At 39.9% G+C, this 26,268-nt stretch overlaps 1 protein-coding gene across 2 annotated transcripts; it reads left to right on the top strand.

Annotated features, from left to right (window-relative positions):
* The first annotated feature begins 9,898 nt into the window (after positions 1–9,898).
* Positions 9,899–10,714, top strand: LOC128356110 (high choriolytic enzyme 1-like). 2 transcript variants are annotated; one of them, XM_053316554.1, is made up of 2 exons: positions 9,899–9,974; positions 10,011–10,714. In XM_053316554.1, exons 1-2 carry the CDS (start codon positions 9,899–9,901, stop codon positions 10,712–10,714), a joined length of 780 nt encoding a protein of 259 aa, XP_053172529.1. The 2 variants fall into 2 exon arrangements, with proteins under 2 accessions (XP_053172529.1, XP_053172528.1); XM_053316553.1 differs by having other exon boundaries at positions 9,899–10,714.
* The last annotated feature ends 15,554 nt before the right edge of the window (positions 10,715–26,268 follow it).

Raw genomic sequence — 26,268 nt, 5'->3', positions numbered from 1 at the left:
ATTAGAGGCCATATATTTTCCTCTCTGATGTAACCTCCTGATTCAGGGCGGTTTGAAGTCTGAAAAGTTTTACATGAAAATTTAAACTTTAATGTATCTGCAGCCATAAATGTCTGGAAGGGCACTTGTGTCTTTTCTTATGCTCTTTTACTGCTTTTTTTTTTTTTTTTTTTACTTTTTTTTTCACCCTCCTCCTCAACCCCCTCAACTCCCTTGATGTCTCTTTAGTCTCTCTTTCTCATCCAGAGAGAATCATTAAAGCTCCGATATGATGGTTGGGATACATCACAGGGAAGCTGTACCCCCACGTTCTGCTGTTTCACCTCTTCTTTTCAACTCTTCCTATGCCTTTTCTAATCTCATTAACATTTGACATTTACATTCCCTCTTCATCCTCCATTACTGAGCAGCTCACTTGAGGCTCAGCACCATCCCATAACTATCTGCAGATGAGTGTGTGGGTCCAACAAAAACCTGGACAAACTTTTAAATGTGCCATGAAGAACTGCATTCACTTCAGCTGTTCAACTTTTATATTCGGCTAAAGCCTCCAGGTATTGTACGGTGACTTTTTAGAGCTTTTTCTCTGGAAACAGCTGCCTGCCGCGGCCAAAAACGACGTTATGAGAGAGCTGAGTGAACCAAAACCGTAAAGTTGCAGCCGGACAGTTAAACAATGAGCTGAAATAAAGCTCCATAAAACAGAGAGGAGCTGCAGAGTCGCTGATAATCCTCTGTAGGTTCATCACTACGAGTAAAACCACTGACATTATTATGAAACATATCTATTACAGCTTTAAGGAATATTAAATGCAGCGCTGCAGAAAAATCTGACAATATGTTAGTGATAACACTCGAAAAGCTGAATGTTAAGGCACAGTTTGTTGCTAACTCCTCCCTGTTTTACTCCTCTCTCATGCATTCTCACCTATTTCCTGGTTGTCTATGCTCAGGGGGGCGTAGTTTGAGTTTGAGTTCACCTATCACCTGTTGCTCACGTCTATACAAAAGATCGTTAGCCTATCTTTTAGTTGCGGTTTTCTAAAATATCTCACAATCTGAGAGTAGATGTTTCCGTGATGATCTTGAAGATACAAAGATGAGGAGAGTCAGAAGTTCTTTCTTAATGCACGTTTAATATGGGCCTGGATCTTCAGATGATATGCAGGATAGATACAATTGTTATGATACTCGGCGAAAGAGAGTGAACAGCATATATATATATAGTCTTGCTGGCATGTGAGGTATTTCCCAAGAAGTAACTTAAACAGAACATGATCTAGACATGTGGGGCCCTGCCAAGTATTTTTATCCAATGTGTCGGTATTTTCCAGTAACCTTAGAAAGTCCAAGACCAGAACACAATCCACTGACAATACCGTGTACCAAATGTGGAAGACAGACATGAAAAACATACTAACACTCACTCTCTCTCTCTGGTCTCGTCTGGCATTCAACTGTTACATGCACTCCACCACCTCCCCATCTCCGCCACGTCTCTGCAGGATCAGCAGTCCATGACTATGAGTCCAAAGATTTGACAGATCACACATAACAATTTTTTTTTGTCTTGGACAATCAGGACGGAGTGTAAACCTCATGACGGAGTAATAGCACAGAACAACACAGTGGACAACCGGTCAGGTAATGTTGACAATATGTCTCCATTTTCTACCGCAATGCACAAGTGAAGCCAGAATACTTTCTTTTCTGGAGATATTCATCTTGCCTGTGTGATGAAATTCGGTGCCAAAGTCTGCACAGCACAGTAGAGTCAGGCGGCGGGATGACGGCCCACGGGACACGCCCTCTCAACCTCTGCTGCTGTCTGACGGAGGATTTAGAGCGGCTGTCACAGCTGTCAGTCATGATACCACATTCCCTTTTTATACTTTCAAATAATTAAGTAAGTAAAAACAAATGTATCAAAAGAATGAGCTCTAGGACAAAAATCAGTGAATATGTTTCGGAAGAATATATTTGATTTTTTTAGTTTGGCTCATGTTGCAGGTGCTAACGTTGAGGGGGCGGGACTTATGACCTATACTGCAGCCAGCCATTACGGGACCATTGAGATATTTTGGCTTCACTTTTGGGGAGCTGACATAACGTCCATATTTATATACAGTCCATATACTATACTAAACTCCATCTGGTGGATAATCCTATACATTTTATGTCATGATCTCTCCCTAAAAACAATGATGTTACAATGGGAGTCTAATTGCCAAAGACTTCTTCTTCAATCTTCCATTGTGTGCACACTATGTTAATTTAATTTAATTATTCTTCTGAGTCTCTCCTTTAATTGAGAGTGTCCTGATTGAAATGATTTTTATCTGCTGACTGTCAACACCAGCTGAGTGAAACAGACCCGCTGCAACTCGGTCCAATCAGTCGTTACACCCAAATCAAATTAATTAGCTCAAAATTTGTAATGGGGAGAGAGAGAGAGAGAGAGAGAGAGAGAGAGAGAGAGAGAGAGAGAGAGAGAGAGAGAGAGAGAGAGAGAGAGAGAGAGAGAGAGAGAGAGAGAGAGAATTTAGGTTCAGGGTCTTGTTCTTCCTCTTCTCATTCACATCGTCTCCGAGTGCCAGTCTCAGCAGAAGTCTTCCTCCACTTCTTCCTCATTCTTATTCTTGTCTCTGCTTCATCCCATCACCTCTCTCTCTCTCTCTCTCTCTCTCCCTCTCTCTCTCCCTCTCTCTCCCTGTCTCTTTCACTCACCCAGGCCTGCTCTCTCGCCCTCCTCTTCCTCCCTCTCCCTCTCTCTCTGACAGCTAATCAATGAGCAGGCAGCCATGGGGGAGAGGCTTCGGATTTGGCTGCATGGATTTCCAATGGGACTGTCGACGCAGTAATACGAGGTGGGGGTTTGGGGAGGGGTGGGGGACGGGGTTGTTGCTGCAGAGCGTGCTGCCACAGAGTACAAAATGTAGCGCTCTGTTTGTGCAGATACACACTCTCTGACACACATCCACAGTGTGTTTGGACCACTAACAACACACACACAGTTCTTCAGAGGTTAGTGTGTGATCGAGCTGTTAATTGTCAAATCCCAGAGTGATCGTTAAAGGGTATTAATTGTGTGTTTTAATGTCATTAACAGTCAGTAACATCTGTTTAGTATTTGATTCCTTAAAGGTCATTTTTAAACCAGAAACCTGATTTCTTAAAGACATCTGGGGCTGAGCGATATATCAACAATATATTAATATCTTGATATGAGACTAGATAGCATCTGAGATTTTGGATATATCATAATATCATGATATGACATAACTGTTGTCTTTTCCTGGTTCTAAAGGCTGCGTTACAGTAAAGATATGTCATTTTCTGAACTTACCAGACTGTTGTAGCTGTTCTCTTATTTGCCTTTACTCAATTAGTCATTATATCCACATTACTGATGATCAAAAATGTATAAATGTGTAAAAATGCCAATAGTCATCCATACAGTATTGACGTATTGGGTCAAAATATATATTATTGATTATTAAAATATAATATTGTGATATCTGATCGTCCAGCCATCATCTCGTATTTATCAAACTTTTAAGAATTACACTTAAAAAATCACAAGTGACCTTCAGCAGCAGCTATCCAGTGATCACATGATTAATCACATGTTGCCAATCAGAGAGCAGGATTGACTCTATATCTACTGTATCGCTCATTATTTAAAAAAACTTAACATTTACTTCAATGATAGCCTTCAATCATATTTGACGTATTTGATTTTTGTTTATTTTTCATTTCTTGCTCCACAAGAAATATAATCTATCTGGTGCAGGATAGGAGAACAATCACCAGAATAAAAAGTTGGTTCATATTTGATTTAGTTAATGTTTTATAGATGGGGGTTTGCCTTTTTTCTATCTTATTACCGCTGGGTCTGATATGTGATGATGATTCTAATGTAATGTTTGTATATAAGATATTTGATATTTTAGATGTTTGGGGGGTTTTTTTCCAAGGAGTGTTTTTGAAGGCCTTTGTATTCTTTTCCATGTACTTTATTGAGTTATTAATTCCTTTGAGATGTTTATCACTCTGGGTGGGTCTGATGTGTAACTACAACTATCATCACAGAGCTAGTCTGGTTGTGTGGATGATGTATCAATATGGATTTTATGGATGGATTTTCATCTTTTACAAACGCACAGATCTAGTTGTAGGATTGAACCGTCTGTATTGGATCTTGTGGTTTGGTGTGCAGACTATACTGTTTTCATTGATACTGCTTTAGAGGTTTTAAATTGCTCCTTCTCTCACTTTGTTCCCTCTCTTTTATTCACTTTAGCTTTCTCATGTACTCAGCTCGTCCCTCTCTTTTTCTCTTTCTCTTTGATGATGAGTTTGAAAGCCAATAGCGAAGCCTGTTCGACATGAACAGACGATAATATCTTAATATTTTGTTCTGTGAATGAAGCTGCGGTGTCTCTGTTTGACCAATGAGCGACGATCAGCCCTGCAAACTCCACCTGTAAAGTTTCTAACCTTTTGGAAGATACTACAGTCGGAGCAGAGACCTTTTTAGCTCCTATAACTAATAGACAGGAACTAAATTTAGCCCCTGGTTCCTCTGGTCAAAATGCAGGTTTAGTTCCTGAGTTCCTCAAAAGGTTCCTGATCCCCTGGGAACGTTCCTGTGGTGGAAATGCCCTAAAATAAGTTAAATCATTACACGTTGTTAGAGCCATTACAGTCTATTTTTTGATATGCAGTAACTTCAAAGAAGCATCAAGCTGTAATGGCTCAACTACCCGAGAAGAAGAAGAGTGTCGTAGTTTTCATCTGTGGTTCAAACATAAAATCGAATATATAAAAATAGCCATAGAGAGAATATTTTTTACTTTACTCTTTTAAATCTATCATCATCAAACCTTCATCTTTATTATCATCCAGACCATTAAACAGTGATTAATTCAACAAACAGAAAGCATTGAGCCTGTTTAGTGCCTGCGTTTGTAACTTACTGCTACAAATATAGAAAAGCATGTATATAAAATAATGTAATTCAAAGTCTGAGTAAAACTGAAGCTGACATGAAGTACACTCTGTAAGTCTAAATAGGTCAGTTTGCAGCTACTGAATATTTCGCCTGTTTAAAATAAACACATTTTTGAAAAACAGTGCTTTCTGAACAGAGGCCGACTCCTCGCTGTGCCGTCAATTCCACCTAAACAAAATCAAGAGGCAGGCAGCCATGGCTCCGAAATAAGGTCCGGCTGGGGCAGAAATCTGTGTAAACATAGTTTTATGAGGTTACATGGAATGAAAATGTGTTTCCTGTGCAACCTGATTTCTACGAGTAACTAGTTTGTTTTTGTTGTTGTTGATTTTTAATGTGCGTGTGCAAATGTCCCGATTATATTAGACTGACCTTTTATTTACAGCAGTAATAATCTGCAGCTCTGCTTATTTCAGCCACAATAGTAAAGTCTTGGCGAGAGACCGAAAAAGAAGTTCTCATTAAAATGTGCAAGAAATGTTGGCAAACTGTAATGTGAGTTAGTGCATGTCCTGTATATGAATGTTTATTCAAAAGGGCTGCAGAGATTAAACCAGGCTGCTTCACTTTCACCTGCTGGACATTTGCATGAACAGAGCTGCAGCAGCTGCGGTCAATTAAGACTAATTAGTGAGCTGACTGAAGAGAGTGACACTGCTACTGAAGGTAATGGTCTTCACTGCATTGTTTTAATCACTATAAGTATTTAACTCATATTTGGGGACAGAATCACCTGATTTTATTTCTTATTTTAGTTTCAAATGAACTGATTTGACCTGTGTTGATAAAAATAAATAAATAAATTTAAAAATCAGCATTCAAACATGTTCTTCATATTCTTTAAAATGTTCTCCTGGACCATAAGATAGTGATTGTGAATATATTTTTTCCACAAGGTTAATGAAACATTTATTAATGGCTGATGGGGAATATATGAATGTGAATTGGTGTCGAGACTAATTATGAGTCAGAATATGAACAGCATGTAAGGGTTAAATGTAATTATTACTTCAAATTTAGATTTATTTTAGGCTGTTAATGATTACACAAATAGCTTTTGATGCAAAACAACCTGACGTCATCCGGCACGATGCTGTGTTGGCTAATCACATATACACAAACGTACATTCTTGGTGAGTTACTTTGCGAGCCCACCATAATTTTGAGGGTTTACCTTTCAATTGTCATAATAGTTTTTGCCGTGATAAGTTTCCAGATTTTTGAAACCCTGTATATGAGTATTAAAAACAGTTGTGTGGTTTTGGTGTCTGATGAGCTCTAAAATGCATAAATCTGTCTGAAAGAAGCTTTGGAAAGAGTTCAAGAAAGATCTTGTTGCTTGCGTTCTGCCTTTATTTCACGACAGGTGAATCTCGTTATTTCCTCCTCATCCATCTCTCTCCATCACTTCAGCTTTTCCCACAATGTAAAAAATCCTTCATCAGTAATTCTGACACTTGACCATATTTCTCTCTAGGATGCAATTCTTTAAATATCACTGAGATTCTGTCATGCTGTATTTTAGACCTTCTATTACACAATCTGCCTCCTCTCCATCACCTTCATGACCTCCATGGTGTTCAGGGTGACTTGTCCAAAGGTTTCCATCGACCACCAGCATCCAGATTCGGAGGGGATCCTGATCCTGGATGCACCAATAGAGACCAATCGTCAAAAATCTGTCTGTCGCTAACATCAGTTTTGTTAGACCTCCTTATTGAGCTGGACTTCCTTGATCATCTTTCATTGTCGGAGCTACCTTAAGTATCACACCCACATTACGCAGCCCCCTTTGTTATTTAGTAGCAGGACTGTTTCCGGTCTGAATCCCAGCTTAGACAACTGTGACTCAGCACAGCAGGCCGGTTCAGTCTGTGGAAAATCTAACAGATGTCAGTGAAAGTTGGTTTACTTCCCTGAATTTATGCCTCATAAAAGAGATTAAAATAACTATAATTTCCATCATTTGTTGCTTTTAAGGTGATACAAACGAATCCAAAACCTGAGCTGAATTATTCTGTTTCATGTAGACGATGTCGAGCAGGAACACAGAGAGCTTTCTTAAAGGCGGTGATGACATGATTATGATCCGTTGTGTCACAAAGATTTAACAACCGTGTTACCAGGCAGATGTGGCAGGATGTGAATCAGCTGCCACTGTGAGACTCGAGCGAAGGAAGAGGTGGACGTAAGGTCATCCTTCGCTGCATGCAAGTTGTCTTTGTGATTTGTTACTGTTTTAGGTGGCCGAACGTAAGAAGATACTGAGTCAGCTCAGGCCTGCAGAGCCTGATAGAGGTCGAAGGCTGTCTGACGTCGAACATGTCAACACCTTCATCATATTTCTGTAAGTGTGATGAGGCGGCTCGCAGCTTGCTCGCATAGCTGACGGTGTTCTTCAGAATATCAAATCGTATAAAGTCAAAGTCAGAAAGGATTTGCTGTTGTAGAAATAGCAAGAAGTGGTTGAGAAGATGATTACTGCGGTTTGTTGAAATTCTCTTTTGTACAAGTGATGTCAAAAAAAAACAACCCAGAGTGCCGTTTGACCAGTTGTGACACAGCACTCGGAGAAAGTGTTGATGTGCTTATTAACCCCATGTTAGCACACACAGGGTTAATATGTGCTTAACGTGCTTTTTTGCAGCTTCTGAATGTTTTATAGCTCTCTCAGTGATCACTAACATAAGGTTCATGAAACATTAAGTCAGTACCTGTTTCCATCTCCGAATTAATCTTCAGACTTTCGCTCCGTCGCAGTCTCATTTGAATCTGTTTACCTCCCCGATACTCTGAGAGCTCAATAATGTGTCACCTCTTTGCCTCTAATCTTGAGCGAAGAATCATTTGTGGTTTGTTTAAGGGGACGTGTCATGCACATTTCCAGGTCTATATTTATATGCTGGGACTCTGCTGGAATATCTTTGCATGATTTACAGTTCAAACTCCTTTTTTATCTTCGGCCTGTCAGTTCAGCCTCTGTCTGAAAGAGGCTGTTTTAGCTCCCGTCTCTTCAAGCCAGTGAGCCCCGCTCTGCTCTGATTGGTGAGCTGCCACCTAAACAGACTTCCAGCAGACTTTTCAACAAACAGTAGTATTCAGATTTCATTTCTCTTTCTCATTCTTTACTCTAAATGAAAACTTCTCAGTTACATCTGCTTATGTTCAGGCCAGAATCCGATCCAAAATATTTGTGTGAACAATGTAAACTACTTATGAAACAATCTCGGCAACAGATGGCCGTTTGTTGGCATGTGCTGCTCTGACGTCATCATAAAGAGGAAGAAGCTGTAACTTTACAAACAAAATGTTCAGAGCAGGATGAAGAACTGGATTTTAACTGGCAGGAAGCATTTTACATACTGTATGCTCACCTCAAGTTTTGACATAGATATAAAATATTAGAGCAGTATAAATAAAACAAAGTCGCTAAAAGCATATTTCCTCCTTGGGAATATAAAAGAGACTCTCTAGGAAATTATGCTGATTGCTGATTGACAAGCTCTTGGCTCGATACTATTGCTAGAATATCAGTTTCACTGGAATGTGTGAAAGAGCAAAAACGTCTTGAGAGTATCTTGAGAAAGAAGCTTCACACTGTGCACATGGTGCGTCCTGCAGTGCTGATCAACATGTAGTCACAAACAACACTGAGTCACCATATTTCATGTGCTTCAGTCCAAATGAGTGGATGAGTTGGTAAACTTGTGTTTTCTCCTTGGTCTCCTCTCTTTTCACACACAAAAAAATCAACTGAACCAAAATGCAAACATTTCAGCTCAAACTGGCTGTAGTGGAGTCAGATTGCGGTTTGATTGCGTGTATCATACAGAAAAAAATTGCTGTAGTCACATCAGAACGTTCTCTTGTTCACTTGTCTCGGTTTGGAGTGCCTAAATATCAAGAAGGCACCGTACGTTGCCAATCACAGACCAAAGATTTATCTGTGACTGGACCGAGACCTCTTTCTCTAAAGGGTATCAGTGTGGTTGTATTGATCTGCACCAGATGATTGTGATTGCTGTGATCTGCAGGTCTGCCCTAAAAAAATCATATGAAAGGGGTAAAACAAAACTGAGCCTGATTTAACTGGGAGGCCGTACTCAGGGTAGAGTGAGGCTGAGAGCTAAATATTAACAGCAGCATGTTAACAATGCTAATTTCAGGTAATGTTTACCGTGTCCACCATCAACCTGTTAGCATGCTAATATTAGTTAATTAGCAGCCAGACACAACCTTTCATTTACTCCAGTGCCTCTCTGTGCAGCTGTCTGAAGGTTTTTGTTCCACCTGTGGTCTTTAATTGGAGAGAGTTATGATGAATTATTGAGCACTGTTTCCACTGCAACATGAAGCTACAGATATTTTCTAGACGCATTGAAAACAGTCCATGTATGGGTTATTTAAGGTTCGCCCTCTGGGACCATCCTTTCTTCACCTGTCCTCTCCTGGTGTCTCCACCCAAAAGCACCAACAGGACGGTCAAGAGTGGAATTTAATTGACTTTATTGCCCATCTTATAATGGAAATGTGTCTTTGGCTTCCTCCAATACATTAAAAAACAATACACACCATATCATGAAGATGTTAAACATATACACCAAACCTACACAACATAAAAAACATACAACAGTTGACAATTGCGCAAAGAAACTTGAAGGGATTAGATCTTATGTTTAAAAAGTAGGTTTGTCTGTGGAGTCCTCCCTTCAGAGGTTTGTTTAGGCCTAACTTTGTGGACCCCAACCCATAATCCTCTGCAGACACACCTGTGGAGGAGAGTATAAAGACCCTGGACTGACCTGAGTCAGACATCAAGCTTCAAGGAGTCTCTCCACAGCAGCTCTCCACAGAAGCTCCACAGACACCAGACCCACATTGAAGATGAGTCCCTCCGTCAGCCTGCTGCTACTGTTGCTGCTCGGCCTCTCTCAGGCGAATCCTATCGAGGAGGAAATGAGTGGAGAAGGTCCTCTCCAGGAGGAAGACATTGGAGACGAGGTGAATGATGACACCGTTGACATCGGCACCAGAATTCTGATGTCCAACAACGGCACTGATGAGAATCTGCTGGAAGGAGACCTGCTGGCTCCTAAAACCAGAAACGCCATACGATGCTGGTCCCAGAGCTGTATGTGGAGGAAGGCCCGTAATGGCCAGGTGGTGGTCCCTTTCGCTATCAGTGGTCAGTTCAGCAGCTATGAGAGGCAGACAATCGAGAGAGCCATGAGAGGCTTCCACAGCAGTACCTGCATCCGCTTCGTCCCCCGTAGGAGGGAGCGCGACTTCCTCAGCATCGAGAGCAGAGGCGGATGCTTCTCGGCTCTGGGCAGATCTGGAGGCATGCAGGTGCTCTCTATCAACAAGCAGGGCTGCATGTACCACGGCATCATCCAGCACGAGATTATCCACGCTCTGGGCTTCCAGCACGAGCAGACCAGGAGCGACCGTGATGGCTACGTCAAGATCAACTGGCAGAACATGAACCGAGCGATGGCCTACAACTTCCACAAGCAGAACACCAACAACCTGAACACTCCTTACGACTACTCCTCCATCATGCACTATGGAAGAACAGCCTTCTCCATCAACGGCAGGGACACCATCACCCCCATCCCCAACGCCAACACCCGGATCGGTCAGAGGAGAGGCATGTCAGGCTGGGACGTCAAAAGGATCAACCTGCTCTACAGATGCTAACAACACTGCTGACCCGTTGACCCCTTCACAGCCAAAGATATTATTTACGAAATAGATGAACTCAGTACCAAATGCAAGTTTCAGTTATATTGGAAAATCAATGAATCTGTGAAACCTGTGATGTGTAATCTGACTCAGAACTTTAATAAAAGTAAAGAAAAATATTTTTTGTTTCTGTGGCTATTTTATATATTTTTGCTTATAGAACTTACGTTACTTATGTAAATCAGCTCACACATACACAAACAAATGTGACTGGGTTATTTCTCTAAACTTTAAAGCAGGAGTGTTGGACTATTGTCTCCCCCTTCTGGCCATGTGAGTAATTACAAAAACACTGTCAACACATGCTAGCATTATAGTGTCTGCATTAGCTTACTCCATCAGTGAATAATTTGTTTTGAGTGTCACACAACTCTGCCCCCCCCCCCCCCGCCCCCCTCCCAAAAAAAGAAATCATTTAACTAGCACTATCACTATCCATTTTGTCCAGTAACATTTTGGCAAGTCTAGAAGAGCCACCATTTTATTGCCATCCAAGTTAGCATAGGGCTAACGGGAAGATTTATCTGGCTTAATCAGTATTGTGTGAACTTGTCTTGTAAGGGATTGAATATAACGGATGTTCATTGATTTTTTTAAAGTTCTGCACTGCAGGTTTAAGTCTGGTGATAATCTTTATTTTCTTGAAGTCATTTTACATTCAGTGCCTGTACTGCATAAGGGATAAAAGACCTCTTATATATGACATGAGAAACAAAGGACGATTGTTTCAGTGATCCATAAAGTGAATCAGGGGTCATTTGATTGGGCTCCAGAGGGAGGGGGGGGGATTTTCACTATAAATCCATCCATAAGTAACACCATTACAGAATATATGACTTGTTCTCCCAGTTTAATAATAGAATAAAGAATTTCCCTTGTCTTTTAAGCATTTCCATAGATGAAAAACATCGACACGTTATGTGCATTAGGGAATGGCCATACTTGTGCTGTGGGAATGTAGGCCTGTGGAAACATCGGACCTAATGTTGATGGGAGAAAAAATTCTTTGAAATGGGGGAACATGTGCTGACCCCGTTTTTTTTTTGTCTTGGCTTTCATCCACTTTCTGTAATAATCTGAATTTAAAACAAGTCTTTGATTAAGAAGTGATGGCAGGAAAGCACAAAAAACAGACTGAGGATGAGTAAGAGTGTGTGGTGGAGTGGAGCCAGCATATAACACTGTATCATCACAGAAAAACAACACATTATGCTCTAATCATGAAGTATGACGGTACTTATGTGTAATGTCGATAGTAATGAAGCAACAATAGACTCATCAGCATGTTGTTTGTTCTGATATTGTGGCTGTATTGATCACTGCGGCCTCCAGGGGACACTAGCAGGACTTCAGACTGATAGTGCTGCTGCTGCATGCTTCACCTGACTCACAGGCTGGGTGTTTGTATGAATGAGACTCTGTAAAGTGGAAACACACACACACGCACGCACACACGAACACGTACGAACACACACACACACAACTGACAAACTTGCTTCCTTCCACAGTGCAGGTTTGATTTCTCTCGCCTTCACTCTCTGCTTGTCAGCTCCTCGGGCTGGAGATGCGACCGGTGGGCGATATTGATCGGAGCAGCATCATCACCCACACTCTGCAACATGTTCACCAAAGGTTGTCAAAGGTCACAGAGACAGATGTGAACCCTGAATACTTTCTCTTTTTATTGACTTCAACTGTTTCCTCTTGCAGTTTCCACACCGGTCAGTTCATGTTCAGACTATAAAATGCAGCAGTCGTGTCAGAGAGGAAACGTTTTTAGCAATCTTGCACAGTAGTATTTATGGATTAATGATCAAAAGGTTGTTCGGCTACAATATACAAACTCCTTTTACTTTATAACAGGGCTGTACTGGTTCAGTCTGGTCTCAGTCTAATTCTGTTGTCTTGCATTTGTTTTTCGGGGGTGGTTTGACCCGACACTCTCCTGGTTTTGGAGTTAAAGGTTTAAAGGAGATGATTTGAGATTTTCTATATTTTTCTGACTGTCAACAGATCTCATGTGAAGAGCCAAACCAACAATAAACTGATCCTACTGGCGAATGTTGGGTGTGTATCCAAAGTCTGATAGATCTTATTCATCTGTGCCGCAGATTTGTTGTTTTCTAAAAACTAATTAAAACCACATCGCCACACTGGGTGACATATTCCTTCCTCCCTGAAAAGAGTGATTACTGTAGCTTGTTTAGAAAAGGCTTCAAAGAGTAAAAACAGTGTAACCCTCGGTAGACAGGTACTACACTAACACATGCAAGGCAACATGGCTCTGATTACAAAGCTTTGTTCGCTTGTTATAATAATAATAATAAATAATAACAATAAATAATAACTTAAAAATCCAAGTTACAAAGTGCTTCACAAGGCAGTAAAAATGCACAAATCATAAAATAATTGTGTTATAAAAGAGAACAAATAAAAACAATCTGATGAGTAAAAATCATTTCAATGTAGAAAAAAAACGTATTTAAAGGAGATAAAAGTAATTCAAGGAAAATTTTAAACTCAAATAAAATCAGGAAAGGCTCTTCGATAAAAATATGCTTTAAGAGGGGACTTTAAAAAGTTGCTGTGCTACATATCACAACCTGATTATTTTGTGCTGAGTTGATAAGATAAGGTAAACTTTATTAACCTCCCTAGGGGTCAATTCAAAATTGAAACAAACAGTAGCCTTGTATTGGTGAGGTGATAAAAAAGAAATTAAATAAAATACTGTATACAACATTCACTCTAAAATAATGTGTAATTATATAAATCTACAATATACATAAATGCACTATATACTATACACAAGTGTGCAATGTTCCTCAGTCTTATTAAAGGGAGTTCATCGGTCTTTGACACTTTTTTTCCGATGACATTACACAAGTTGTGTAAGATGGGAAGCTAACCGTGCTCGGGTATTGCGTCATGTCTCTCTGCAACGTAATGGAAATAATATACGACTCAATGATTACCTTCTCTGACACAGTAACCATCATGTCTGATGGAAATACTGTCCAGTCTGAACCTGACATAACTCTGACTCGTCTTATCGTTGCATGTTTGTTGTTAACTTTCCTTCTCTGTACGTTAGAGACTTTGTTTTAATACCACAGCAACAATAAAATGTTTCCACTGACCTGTTAAACACTTATTTTACTCACTTTACTGTCATTTCATTTTATTGCAAACTCAGCACTATTGTCCATGTTAGGATCCTGTAGGAAATAAGGCTTTCAATTCAATTCAATTCAATTCAAGTCAAGTCAAGTCAAGTAAATTCACTTTAATTGTCATTCTTATGCAGGTACATAAAAAACGAAATACTGTTTCACAAGTTAAAAACACTTACAAAGAGAGAACAGTGCAATAATTAATATTCATATTGTCTTGTTAGATGATGCTGTATTTGCCTAATTTGACACAGTGACCCTCTTATCTGACGGAAATATTGTGCAGTCTGAACCTGACATAACTCTCACAATACAACCACAGCAACAATAAAATGTTTCCACTGACCTGTAAAACACTCTTTTACTCACTTTATTGTAAACTCAGCACTTTTGTCCTGGTCAGGATCCTGTTGGAAAGATGACTTGTTAGATGACGCTGTTATTGCCTAATTTGACACAGTGACCTCTTCCATCTTAAGAGACAGAAATCAGTAGAGTGAACTTGGTGTACCTCTGACTTGCCTCATCCCTGTGGAGGTCTTATTGTTTAGTTAACAGTTAACTCACATATTGTGCTACTGTCCTTGAGTGGCAGAATTTACATATGACTAAAAGGAAATAAAACGAAGCAAAGAATTGGACCTGCAGGGTGATTTAAAAATATCTAAACTCAAAGGCGGTGAGCTTAATTATCTTATTTTTAACACAAAGATGGAAAACAATGATTTAAACCTGATGTAAAATTCTGTACAGAGGAGATTAATTGCTCAAACCAGTGGAAAGTATAGCAGTGAGGTCACCTTACGCTTTCCTTGCTTAGTTTTTATATTCACTTCTATTAAATCTCAAACTTTTAACAAATACGCATTTCCTGTTTCAGTGAAATCTTTGTCAGATTTGCAGGTCAGAGTTCACCTTTGTTCAACTTTGACGAGCGGATGTTGCCCAATAGAAACACTGCTGCTCTGTGTCTGGAAATGAAAGAAGTTACTGTTCTGGTGTGTTTATCATCCCTTTCAGCCCAGACTCTGCTCTCATGGCAGCGTTTCTTTTTCGAGGCAAACTGTACTGTACGTTAAGACAAATGCTGCTAGATGTGAAATGCTTAGATTAGCGTAGGCTTGTTCTTCTTCTCTTCACTATTACTGAAGTATAACACTTAAATACTCAAGGATTAGCTTTAGTAATGCTGTATAATATAAGTCATTTTCAGTTGTTTATTTAAATTTCTTTTATTTATGTTTAAACCTCCGACCTCCAGAAACCTGTTTTGATGAAGCAGGTTCCTGTTTACACCTGGTCCAATCACAAGTGGACAGCTAAGACACTTTGCAATTCACACCTTTCTCTATTACGTGTCTTAAAGCTGCAGTTGGTAACTTTAAGGAGAGAGAGGACTTAGCATCAAATTTGAAGAAGTACAACTTTCATATCCCTCCCCTCCCTCTCCACTGCACTCCTGCCCTGCCTCCAAAGTCCCTCCCCCAGAGGAGGCTGACGTGTGCGTGACCACGTGCACGCGATCGGTAATACATGAACTACACTCCACACAGCTAGATATTAAACGCTTTACAGTGACTTTCACATGGCTATACCTTACCTAGAAACTAGAGATATGAGCTTGACCAAGCTGAGGAGGAAGGGGGAGGGGCCTGTGAGGAAGGGGGAGGAGCCTGTGTGTGTGAGCAGTGATTGACAGCTGTCAGACACTCCATCAGACACAATCCTGGCTCTGATTGGTTCTTTTTGTCCGGTCGCGGTGGATTCTGGCAATTAGCAGTAGGAGCAGTAGGCGGGACAGATTTTTACAGATTAGTAGTTTCATGTAATGCTGTCTTTACATAGTGACAGTCTTAGCAAATATGACAAAAAGTTACTTTTATAAGACTTAACAACTGCAGCTTTATGGTGACCACTTTACGTCCAGATTTTTGTTGCTGCCGACGTCACTTCTGCTAAATGGCCCCGCAAACAATTATAATGTCAGTCAGACAAGTGCCAGATATGCTTTTATTATTGCAGGTTAAAGAGCTAAGAGCTAGTACAAATGTTTCAAGAACTAATCAAGAACTAATCTGTATGTACTGGCTCATCTCCAATCTTCCAGTCGTTTACCAAAATGATCGCCACGTCCTGCATTGATGATGTATTTTCCGGTTACGTCTTGTTGCCGGGAACACATCAGGACGCATTAGCCTTTACACTACACCACCTCAGCAAGTGGTTTGAGTGATCGGGTCACAAATGTGTCTTGTCGCGTGGTCGTTTACTACTTGGGTTAAGTGCTTGTCCACTTGTAATCGGATCACCCATCTTAATGTCGGGTGTAAACAGGGTCTAAGATTGGCCGTCCTGGAGTCTGGGGGCCTCAAACAGATCCACATCTTTGTATATATAATAATAAGTTAATGACCACAAAAAACCTCCACACAGGTATCACAGCCAGTCATTACTGGTTTGATAAAGTACAGCCAGGCAGGCCACAGTAAACTCTGCAGGGTTATGGAGTATATTCTATATGTGTGCAGATGAGTCACCAAGAAAGTAGTTTTTTTCTGATTTAGTGATGAATAACTCTCACGTGTCAATCATACATCCATAATGCACTCATTTTACGCATAATCCATGATAATGAAAATAAAAATGCATGGCAAAATAGCATATTTTGAGTATTTAACCCTCCTGTTGTCCTCGAGTCAAGGAAGGAAAGAAGGAAGGAAGGGAGGGAGGAAAGGAGGGAGGAAGGAAGGAGGGAAGGAAAGAAGGAAGGAAGGACGGAGGGAGAAAGGAAAAGAGGAAGGGAGGAAGGAAAGGAAGGAAGGAAGGAGGGAAGGAAAGAAGGAGGGAGCGAGGGAGGAAGGAGGGAGGGAGGAAGGAAGGAAGGTAGGAGGGAAGGAAAGAAGGAGGGAGGAAGGAAGGAGGGAAGGAAAGAAGGAAGGAAGGAAGGACAGAAGGAAAGAAGGAAGGAAGGACAGAGGGAGAAAGGAAAAGAGGAAGGGAGGAAGGAAGGAAGGTAGGAGGGAAGGAAAGAAGGAGGGACGGAGGAAGGAAGGAGGGAAGGAAAGAGAGAAGGAGGGAGGGAAGGAAAGAGAGAAGGAGGGAGGGAGGAAGGACAGATGGAAGGAAGGAAGGGAGGAAAGAAGGAACAGTCAAAACAGACGGGGTCAATTTGACCCGAGAGGAAAGTTAAGAGCCCCCCCCCCCCCCAAAAAAACAAAAACAATTCACAAATTATGTTTTCAGGGGGGAACCAAGCTCGCCCGTGTTCCCCTGTAGCTCGCACCCTGACTGTATTTCCTTCCCTGTGTGTGTGGCAGGTGTTCTGGAGTCAGAGCAGAGCGTCTCCAGCTGCAACCTCCTCTATAATCACGACCTCTTCATGTTCTCAGCCCTGTCAGATCGTAGCCCCCGCACCTCGTCAGTCTACAATTCAAACCTTTTTCTCTCCTGACTTCACCTTACTGACTTTTGTTGTTCGGCTTTGTAATCTATTCTCAGGTTTTCTCCAGTTCTCTGCAGTCCCATCTGTTCTGGCTCTCGTCCCAGTCTCCTGTCCCCTTGTCTTGTCAATCCTGCTTCCCTGACTCAGACCGCCTCTTTACCCAGCTTCCATGGATTCTGCTCTGGACATGCTCCATTTGCCCTATACTGCCTCAACTCCTGCTTCCCAACTACCAGTCCGAGCTTCTCAGACCTGCACCCCTCTCCTGCCTCCTTTTACAATAAATACTTAAATACTTCTAAGCGTATCCCTGTCTGCTCACCTCTGAGTTTCTGCACTCCGGTTGACCTGCTCTGCCCCTGTGTAGAAGAAACATATAAATACTTTCCAAATATTAAAAGTAGGCAGAGGCTTAAAATACACATGGGGATTATTATACGTGACTTTATTATAGAATGAGTTTTGCTTTTTTTTTTGCTTTTTAGTTGGATGATGAATAAATTGTTCTGAATATTTCATGCACATAAAAAACCTTTAAAGTAATTTGAGACTGTGTCTTCTACCAAAGCACAGAGAGGTAAAATAGTTAATGACTGAATCTTCCTGAGTGAAATGTTCCATTTATAATCACGGGAGCTAATTAACAGCGTGTGGATTGTGTTTCCAATGAAAAACAAGCTTTTGTTTTTACTTCTAATTATCATCACACAGTTGTTCTGAGCTGCAGTGATGGAATCAGAGTGTAAAATCAATGAAAATGTCAGCAAGCACTGCAGGGATGAAAGAAACTTTGCACAAAATGTTAAAACACAGCTAAAATCATCATTACGTGTTAAGTGTTGTTAACTATCCCTCTGTTTGTTAGACGCTCTGTTTGAAAACCACAGTGGAAAACCAGGAACAATAAAATGTTTCCACTGACCTATAAAACATGTATTGCTCTATTTTTTACTCATTTTATTGTCACTTTATTGTAAACTCAGGACTTTTGTCCACGCCAGGATCCTGCAGGAGTGATGACTCTCTTTTTCTACTCCTTGTAGATCATAAACTTTTGAATATAAAACAGATTCATTCACATCAGTTGAGAAATGTAAACATTATAGTGATTTTTTTTGCAGTACAAACCGCGGCCCCCCCCCTTATTTACTTGTATGTGTTTACAGGCCCCGTCTTGCCCCGGTCCAATATGGTGGCAATGTTGACTTTTGCAGGAATGAGCCAAAGCAGTCAAAGCGGCATCTGTGTATATATGTCTAGTGGGTTGTGATTTGATCCTCTGAAGTTGTTCAGCATATGTTACCATGGTGATTTATCCCTGTTAAAAACAAACCAGTGCCAACCTGAGTTAAGCCCAAAGATAGCTGGCTAACCCACTAATCTTGCTTTATGGTAGCAGCTCATGAAAGGAACCTCCTTGTTCTGGGTGAATTGAGATTTGTGTATGAGGAAGTCGAGGTTGATCAGCTTCAGGTGTTCATTTATATGAGAGGCTGTCTGATTATTTTGTGTTTATATCTTTATGGATCATCCTGAATGGGATCAGTGAGCTTTAAACGGTTGTATAATAAATCTGAACTTTGACCATCTACAACACGGACATTTATTGGAAGCACGTCATAAGAAATCTCAAAGCACCAGCTCTTCAGTGGCTGTTTAAAGGTAGCAGAGAGTCACTATAATTGGAGAAGTTAGTGAAGAGGAAAAAGATGAGAATAATTATAAATGATACTAGATAAAGAAACGAGTCCTTTAAGCAAGTTAAAGGGAAAAAGAAGTTTCTAATTGTATAAATTTTGTATTGGACTGTTTGTCACAGTTGATTCTCAGTCTGAAAAACAATAAGACAGTTTAGATTTATTGTCTTAAAACTGCTCAGACTGAATAGTTTACATACACTGAAGACTGTCTGACATTTTCCTCCTCGCTGTTACTGTATCTTTGGGATTGGAGGAAAGTTCACATGCTTGTACTCTTGTAGCTGGAGCTAAATCCCTGGAGCAAAACAATGAATTTATATATATATGTGTGTGTGTGTGTGTGTGTGTGTGTGTGTGTGTGTGTGTGTGTGTGTGTGTATGTATATGTTTCTGAGCAGTGTGCGAAGCAGCAGAGCTTTGATAAATTCTCCTTCAGCGGCGGTGAACTCTGTTGGAGAATAGGAGGCACTTTCAGCTCGGGGCGATGAAGAAGCCGTATCATCCGGACGGCTGCAGACTCCTGAGACGGGAAAAAGTGAGCGGCTGCAGAGACTGCGGGGCAAAATGTTGTTCGTAAACAAGCAAACAGCATAATCAGGCCAGCTCCCAGGGTCTGTACACAGCAAAAGTGTTTGAGTGTTTGGAGAGTAATAAATAATTACCGTGGAAGCAGGTGAATGTTTGGATGAAAAACAAGAATCACAAACATGTTTCAGAAGAAAGACAGAAAAGTGGAACACTATGAAACCTGGAAAAATACTAAATTATTATTAAAATATTAAAATATCATCATGAATGTCTTTATTGTCGTAAAATAAGAAATGCAGAAAGGAAGCTAAATGGTGCAATAAACACCGAAATGTATCAGTGTGAATATAAAATGACTGTTGGTGTTTTTACAAAAACACTTTTTGAAGATTAGAAACATTTAATAAGAGTAGGAACGTCAGGAAATGTTCCCAGATTTGAACCAATTTGAACCAACAGTACAGATATAGTATTAGTTAGCATTAAGTGGGTCAACAATGTGGTTTATTCAAATTAAATTAAAATTAAAGTTAACATTTCTGCTTTTAATCCATTTTGAGAGAATATATTAGAGGATTATGGATTATGTCTAAGTGGTGTAACCATAAAAACTATTAAAACATAAAATTCTCAATAAAACACCATCAACTAGTTTGGCATGATCTTAGATTATAACCTTTTTATATTAAATAAAGGTAAATATTACATTTAATCTGGGGAATCATTTTTTTGTGGTTACACCATTTGACATTTTCAAGAGTATTCAGTCTTAATTTTGGTAAAAAAATAGTGCAAATGTACATATTACCAAGTCCGATGCTTTTTTTTAACCACTTAATACACGCCCCTATTTTTTATGTTGTTAGCCTAAACGACATGCCCAAGTTGCGAGCAGCACAGATCCCACATAGTTTGAGACTCAGAGATGTGTCTGGTATCATTGGAAAGGAAACACTCTCAGGATTCTTGTAAAAGTGTCTGTGTGATTCTGTGACTTACTGACAAAGAGTGGCAGAGGTTACAATGATGGGGTTGTTTACTCGCCCATAGGTTTGTCTTTACAATGACATGTGTACAGACATTCAGGGACCTCTCAGCAGGATATAGACACAATGAGGCCACAGCCACAGGTCTTGGAGTTATTTTTCAACAGGTATGTCCATGCGTTTTCCTTAGGTCCTTTTTGGAGACTCCAAATGGACACGTGGTTACCATGGTTACCAAAGCTGTATAACCGCAATCAAACACCTAAAACTTCACATCCCCTTTGCCTACAATGGTCTCTAATGAAAGCTGACGCCATATTATTATTATTACATATAACCATATTTTTTTGTTTGGCCATATCTATCTATCTATCTATCTATCTATCTATCTATCTATCTATCTGTTTATTTTGCTATAAGTCATATGATATAATGATATATGGTTCAACTCTTTTACGCACAGGGCGCACGCCGGTTTGTTTATGGACAGCAGCTTAGTGTCATACACCGATGGAAACCTCTGACTATTGGCTAAAAGGTTATCAACTTCATTTCACCGAATATTTCCATAGGCTGGAACAGCTGTCAATCAAACCCATGTCGTCATTTTTGTCGGTCACATGTCCTCATTGGCTTTGGAGACATGTACTGCCTAATCCTAAACACCGATTGGCTGGTGTGTCGTGTCGTCCGAAGCAGAAGAGGCTCACGGTCGTAAACATCTAGTCACGTGTACTCTGAGATGGACGTGCAGGTCAGGAAATGACGTAAACGGACCGTATATGGTTTGTTATTTGTGTTATTACGTTCCGTGTTGGACTAAATACATGGACATATTGAGGAAAATATTTCGGTTTTATGGAAACGGATTTCATATTTCACAAGAATGGATACTTGGCGAGCTGTACAGAAAGTCCTGAGTCATAAGATGATCGTTGTGGATAAAGGGAAGACTTTGAAGGTATGTAGGCATTATAGCTTTTCTTACTTAGCTCAGTGGCTAGCCGAGCTAATCGCTAATACTATTACGGCTGTGAGCAACCATATAAGTCGTGAGTGGTCTTGAATGAATCAGGAGAATCTAAGCTTTCCAATAATGTACGGCATGAGTATATATGTTTAAGGGTTGGTGTTTAAAACATTCAGAAGAACTTGTGGCTACCTCCGTCCGTCCCGTCCCGTGAACGGAACAGCGTGCGTTAAGAGGTTAAAGATATATTTGAATTGCTCATCTTGCCAACCCTTATTAGTTACTGACCCAACCATGTTCATTTGTTTCCTATAAAGATGTATATGTAGTATATAAAATGTGCCCAAACCACTTCTTCACGCTACAATGATCATGAGTACAAATATTAAAAAACCCACAGTCCGTTTAGTAATGTCGGTCTGTGATTTGATGGCGTGACAGACTGAGGTCACAGATGGGACAAACAGATAACGATGCTGGCTCCGCGGCTGGTTTCCTTCCTGTTAGGTTCCTAGAAGATAAACAATACAACAAACTCTCTTTAACTAGTACATACTCTCTTCATATTCAGGCATTTCGCAGTTTCCAACCATAGTTAGTCTTTACTCATCATCAGTCTTTAATAATTTGGTGATTAATCCCTAATGACGCTTTCAGAGAGCAGAGAGAGTGTAATCTTTAGTTGTTATAACACTGGAGAAGAAAACAATTTGAATGAATGATGATGATGAATGATTAGTAAATAGTATTTTTGAACGGTGGTTTTGAATTTTTGAATGAAATTGAGTCAAGTCATCAAATTTCTGGCTTAAAGGAAAGTTTTTTAAGTGTTTTTTCTTCTCTCAGTTGTGAAAATGGGTCAAATAAGACCCTGAACAATATTTAGTTAATAGTTAATAATGCAGATGACTAATGAAGGGAGCGCTGTCACCTCAGATACAACTAGAAATCTTTCTTTTGTGACCAAACTAGTAAGAACAAACAAGCTTGTGGTAGTTGATCAATCTGAATTAACAGTTTGAAGAATCACTGCGGACGCTTATGATGGACATTTGGAGATATGTTCAGATATCTACAGTAAAGATCTCCATCATTTGGAGTCAGGGCTCGTATTTTTGGTGTTTTGGGTCACAGCCCAGAAACGCTACAACACACTGACTCATACTGGGTCAAATTCTTTTTTTTTTTTTTTGGCTGTTTCCTAACATTTAATTAAATTTGCAGTGGTGATTAAGTCCCATCACTGTTTGCGATGTGTACGGCTCATTACGCTGAAGGGCTGCATTTAATTTGTGAATGAGAGGCTGACAAATAGTCCTGGTCTAAAGATAGAGAGGAATTTAGGGTGATTGAGTGACGTTTGGACCAAAAAACCTAAAACCAGCAGAGTGTCAGTGCAGTCATCAGTCACCGAGCATCAGGCAGAAACACAGAGCTGTGATTTTATTTTGCTTGCTACAGACCTTTTTCACTTCCTTTAAATACAATTTTAAATATGTCTATACCTTATCCTTATCGTAAGTATATGACAGTGTTCATCCATCTGCAGGAAGCATTGTCACGCTGCCATGAAGGACTTATATCCTGTTTTATGCTTCAAATGGTTTAATATCACGTTTACATTATTAAATACAGTCAATAGAACCATTTCAATGCTCCTTAACCCTTAAACAGGCAGCTTGCACCAGGAGATACAGACTCTTTAACACCTTTTTTGGAACACGATTGGTTAAGGTGGTTATTCAATTGTATGTGCCTTGAATTGGGACGACTAGACTGGTAGAATTGAAGCTTGTGGAAATGATAAAACTCAATTTTATCATTGTATTTTGTAGGAGATACAACTCATAAAAATACAAAATATACAAAATATTTTAAAAGTAGATTTGTGGGAATGTTTTACTTAGGTGCACATGACATAACTAGGATTTTAGTTTTCACATCTCATTTTCCACTCTTGCCTGTTCAAGGGTTAAAACATCTTTGTTCAGTTTGAACCCTCCTGTTTTCTTCCCATCAACCATGCAACTTCTGTCCTCCAAAATTGGTCAAAATTGTTTGGTTTGACTGTTTATAAAGCATATAAAGGTATAAATTATAACCCAATTCTGTGTTAGACCAACTTATTACAGCAGGTTTTACACATATATTGTAGGAAACAATGGTCAATAAGCCTCATTTAAATGATACTATACCTCATTTTTGAGTTAACGCTTGTCCTCCTGGATCAAAACTGACCAACATTACAACAGGAGGGTTAACCAAAGTATATTTAATGGACTAAAACTAATTAAAATGTGCTTTTTGGTAACTTAACCCATTGTTCTACACAGTGTTTTAACCATCACCAGATTACAGGACCGGCCACAACCTGTATTTGACATAACAACGGCATATTTGATGATCCTAACAAGGTCTTACTGTACCTCCCCCACAAATCAGTTTTATTTATGCAGCTCCAAATCACAACAGAAGTTATCTCAAGGCACTTTTCATCATAGAGCAGGCCTAAATCGTACTCTTTAATTTACCCCCCCCCCCAACCCACCACCTCATGAGAGGGCACTTGGCAACAGCGGCGAGGAAAAACTCCCCTTTAACAGGAAGAGACCTCGAGCAGAAGTGGGCTCTAGGTGGGCGGCCATCTGCCTTGACCTCCACAATATTTCCTGTGGAGAGAGAAAGAGAGAGAGAGGAGGGGCGAGAGAGATACAGAGGAGCAACGATAGAAAAAAATAACAGCAATAATAATAATAGAAATATGACTAATAATAACTTCAACTTTATTTTTAAACCACTTTAAATACAACACACAGTTGATCTAAAGTGTTTTACACAGAGTTATTGCAGCTGTAATTATTACTGGGAAGGGAGTGAAAAATGACCATATCTGTGCTGCAGACTGGATTAAAATCACTTCGCCTACCCTTGAGAAATGAATCCAGTCTATAGGACGTTCCTTAAAATGTGAATGAGTAATTTCCCATTTAACAGGACGGACAGTAAAGGTTTCACTGCTTTTTATCACCTTTTAATTACATCTCAACACCTGCAGCTCTTCAGCCAACCTGCTCAGTGTGGCTGATAACTGCTCGTATGATTACTGTGATGTTAAAAACTTAAAAACTCTTCTTGTGTACAGAAAGTTAAAGCAAAGCAAAAGCAGTCTGCACTACAATCTCTGTCAAACACAATATTTTCTGTGGTTGCTTATCAATAAAAGGGTGTCAGTGTGATTCGCCTGCATGAAGCTTTTAATGTGACAAAGCAGGAAGTGATAATAATAATAATAATGATAATAATAATAAACTTTATTTATAGCGTACCTTTCATACAAGGCATGTAACTCAAAGTGCTTTACAGATAAAAGTTCAATAAAACAACAGCAAATAAACAGAATAAAAAAATACTAAAATTAGACAATTTGTTAAAAGAAAAAAGTTAAAATGACACTTGATGACAATTAAAAGGCACCGGCAAGGAGCCACATGATTACGTCACTGTATGACGTAGCCAGTGTGCGCCTTTGAAGCACTTCCATGATTCACCAGTGAGAGGCAGCAACATGGCGCAAGGCATCTAGCCTGCTGGAAATGAAGAAGAAGAAGAAAAAGAAAAAGAAGACAACAGCTCTCCCAAAAAATGATAAAAATAGTACTTTTAATCAACAAATCTTTAACCCTCTGTAAATGCCACGCTAGTCTGCTAATAAACGTTAGCCCCCCTAGCCGGCTAATTACCGATAGCCCTGCCCCCCGTCCGCTGACGTAATCGGTTCTTGCTTTAGACCAGCAAAGAGTTGGTGCTTGCTCTAGCTCCCATTCTGAGACTCCAGGCTGGAGCTCTGGCTCCGAACCAGCACCAGCTCCAGCTCCAGCTCGGTGGAAAAGGGGTATTAATGACATTTAAAATCAGTAGAGATAACATACAAGTCTTGGAGACAAAAATGCATTTATAGATTTCAACTAGAATGCATCAAACTAACACCATTTTCCTGACTTCACATTTCAATGTGATTCACCTGAAGAGGCTCGGTGTAAACGGGTTCTCGGATCAGATCAGTGGAGATCAGATTAGGGCCGAGACTCTTCAGGTGAGTCTTTGTCTGGTTCTGATCAGGTTTTTCTTCTTCTTTTTTTTTAAACTCAGAAACTCTGATCATCTTTATGTAAGCGAGCGCACAGCTTTGTGTTGTTGCCATGGCGTCGATATCTGACACTCTGCTGCAGCGCCTACATGATTTAGGTGGCACAGTCACATCTGAATCAAACACACACACACACACACACACTGTATAATTGAAGTGTGTGAGGGAGGAAAGAGAAAACGGTATTTAGTAGCTACTGTCTTTGTGAGCTGCTGTATGTTAAATGGCTCTGCTTCTTTTAGACATACGTTTATAGAAAATACCCACACACACACACACACACACACACACACACACACACATATACACATCACTTATCAGAAAATACACACATATACACACACATTACGCAACTATGATGAAAAATTCACTAAATAAACTAACTAAAAAGTTACATTTGAAAACATGGTATATGATGAACTATATTACAGTTTTCCTCAATGAATAAAGACTGAGCAATATTGTAAAAGACGGACAAATGGACATAATTACTGTTGTCAGTAATGTCTCATTCAACAACCTTCAGACATCCATTGAATCTCATAAGTAAAGTCGAATTAAAG

The sequence above is a fragment of the Scomber japonicus genome, chromosome 3 (assembly GCF_027409825.1).
Source record: "Scomber japonicus isolate fScoJap1 chromosome 3, fScoJap1.pri, whole genome shotgun sequence".
Lineage (NCBI taxonomy): Eukaryota > Metazoa > Chordata > Actinopteri > Scombriformes > Scombridae > Scomber > Scomber japonicus.
The sequence above is the reverse complement of the archived record's forward strand: the minus strand, read 5'-3'. Positions and strand labels throughout refer to the sequence as shown.